Source organism: Merops nubicus, unplaced genomic scaffold (genome assembly GCF_000691845.1).
Source record: "Merops nubicus isolate BGI_N331 unplaced genomic scaffold, ASM69184v1 scaffold4568, whole genome shotgun sequence".
Lineage (NCBI taxonomy): Eukaryota > Metazoa > Chordata > Aves > Coraciiformes > Meropidae > Merops > Merops nubicus.
Window position 1 is genome coordinate 21,618 of NW_008626200.1, and position 1,599 is coordinate 23,216.

The 1,599-nt window shown below is 41.3% G+C and overlaps 1 protein-coding gene across 1 annotated transcript in view; it reads right to left on the reverse strand.

Moving 5' to 3' along the window:
* The window catches only part of ZDHHC15 (zinc finger, DHHC-type containing 15), a gene marked incomplete at its 5' end in the record, with an annotated part of 5,829 nt that overhangs the window by 2,955 nt on the left and 1,275 nt on the right, over nt 1–1,599 (reverse strand). Inside the window, 2 exons of the mRNA XM_008945907.1 lie at nt 602–711; nt 1,277–1,403. Of these exons, the coding sequence (XP_008944155.1) occupies nt 602–711; nt 1,277–1,403 (237 nt within the window). The remainder of the gene's footprint in view (nt 1–601; nt 712–1,276; nt 1,404–1,599) is intronic.

Here is a 1,599-nt window from a genome sequence, read left to right on the forward strand (position 1 = left end):
TTTAGATCCATCTAACAAAACTCACCAAAGAATGGATATACAGATCAACTCTTTTTTTTCAATAGGATATTCAAAGCACAGAAGGCTTATTTACATCTGAGAAATGGATCAAACCTGTTGTACAAACACCCAGCTCACCTCAAACTGCTCTCAGCAGAGGAATGTCTCCTGTGGAGGTGAGCACTCAGCCAGGCATGCACCACAGCCCAAGGAACTACCTGACTCTTGTAATAAAGCTGAACAACCCAAGCATAAAGCCCCTTCCCACCCCTCACACTGCACTCAGGGGTTTGCCTCCATGTTCTCACAGACTCTTTGGAAAGGAATGTACATTTACCTACAGTGCAGTTCGTGGGAATTTCAGTCTCCCTCTGTGACTTTTAATAACCTCTCACTTCATTTACCTGCAAGTAGAAATCTACTAAACCCAAGGAAGAGCTGACTCCAAAGCAGGGCTTGTTATTAATGTGTGTTCATGCATCAGGTTAGAGCTGCCCAGTGGCTTGGCCAGCAGAGTTTAAAAAAGTGGATTAGCTCTTATAATTCACCTGTTAGTCACTGTAGGACAAGACACAACTAATGTCCTTTAGTGTTACCTTACCATGAGGCTCTTCATCTATTCCACCATCTTCCCACTGCTCTTCATTTGCTAGGAGAGGATTCTGAGCTTCAGACAAAGCTCTCATGGGGAAAAAATGTCCATCACCCTGGCTGCATGGGAGAAGGCCAAAAAAGACACTGTAAAAAGCAGCAAGTGCCTCTGAAGGATGGCAGTTTCTACCTGGTTTACCTGCAAACAAAGTTTTCTGTTGCCTGTATTTCCAACATTTACTTAAAATGATTTTTAGGTTTAGAAAAATACTGTGTTTATTTTTTTGTAGCAGCTCAGAAACCAAGTTTTACTAGCAAGGAGTTTTGGTCCTCAATTCCTTCTAGCTCTCTGGAGAATAAAACTTCAAACCTACAGCCTGGGATTCCATCATTTTTAGCAGAACTTAAATGTGCCTAAGCTGATCATTTGGGTAAAGAAAAAAAATAACTTATGGGCAGAGCTAGAAGTGAGGGGGGAACTAAGGAAAATATTATCTAGGATAAAACTTCTGCTAAACAGGCTTGACAGCAGTGATGTTTGCTGGTGCACTCACAGTGATGCACACCAGCAGTGAGCCAGGCCACACAGCAGCAGGTGTAACACACGAGGCTGTAGCAGGCATTAAGAAGTCAGTCCCTTCAGTTAATTCCAGCAGCTTTCAGCACTGATTTGATTATTACTTACCTGGAGGCAATAGGTAGTAACCAGAGCTTTTTTTCCTCTCCAAACACTTGCTGAAGATTCTTTACAAAGCCAAGATTGAATCCATTTTTATCTGGGCCATTTTGAAACACTGGAGCTGAGAAAGCCTCTACACACAGAGGTAAATTCAGTGAAAAAAATGAAAATCAATGCCAAATGCTCTGAAACAGGATTATGTATGTTATAGCCACCCAAAGACAACATGATTGAACAGTCTATAAACCAGGATTACAACAATACAAAGTTTCAAAACAATAGTTTTTCATTTTGTAAGCCTGCAAAGACTTTCAAACTGACAGCAGGAA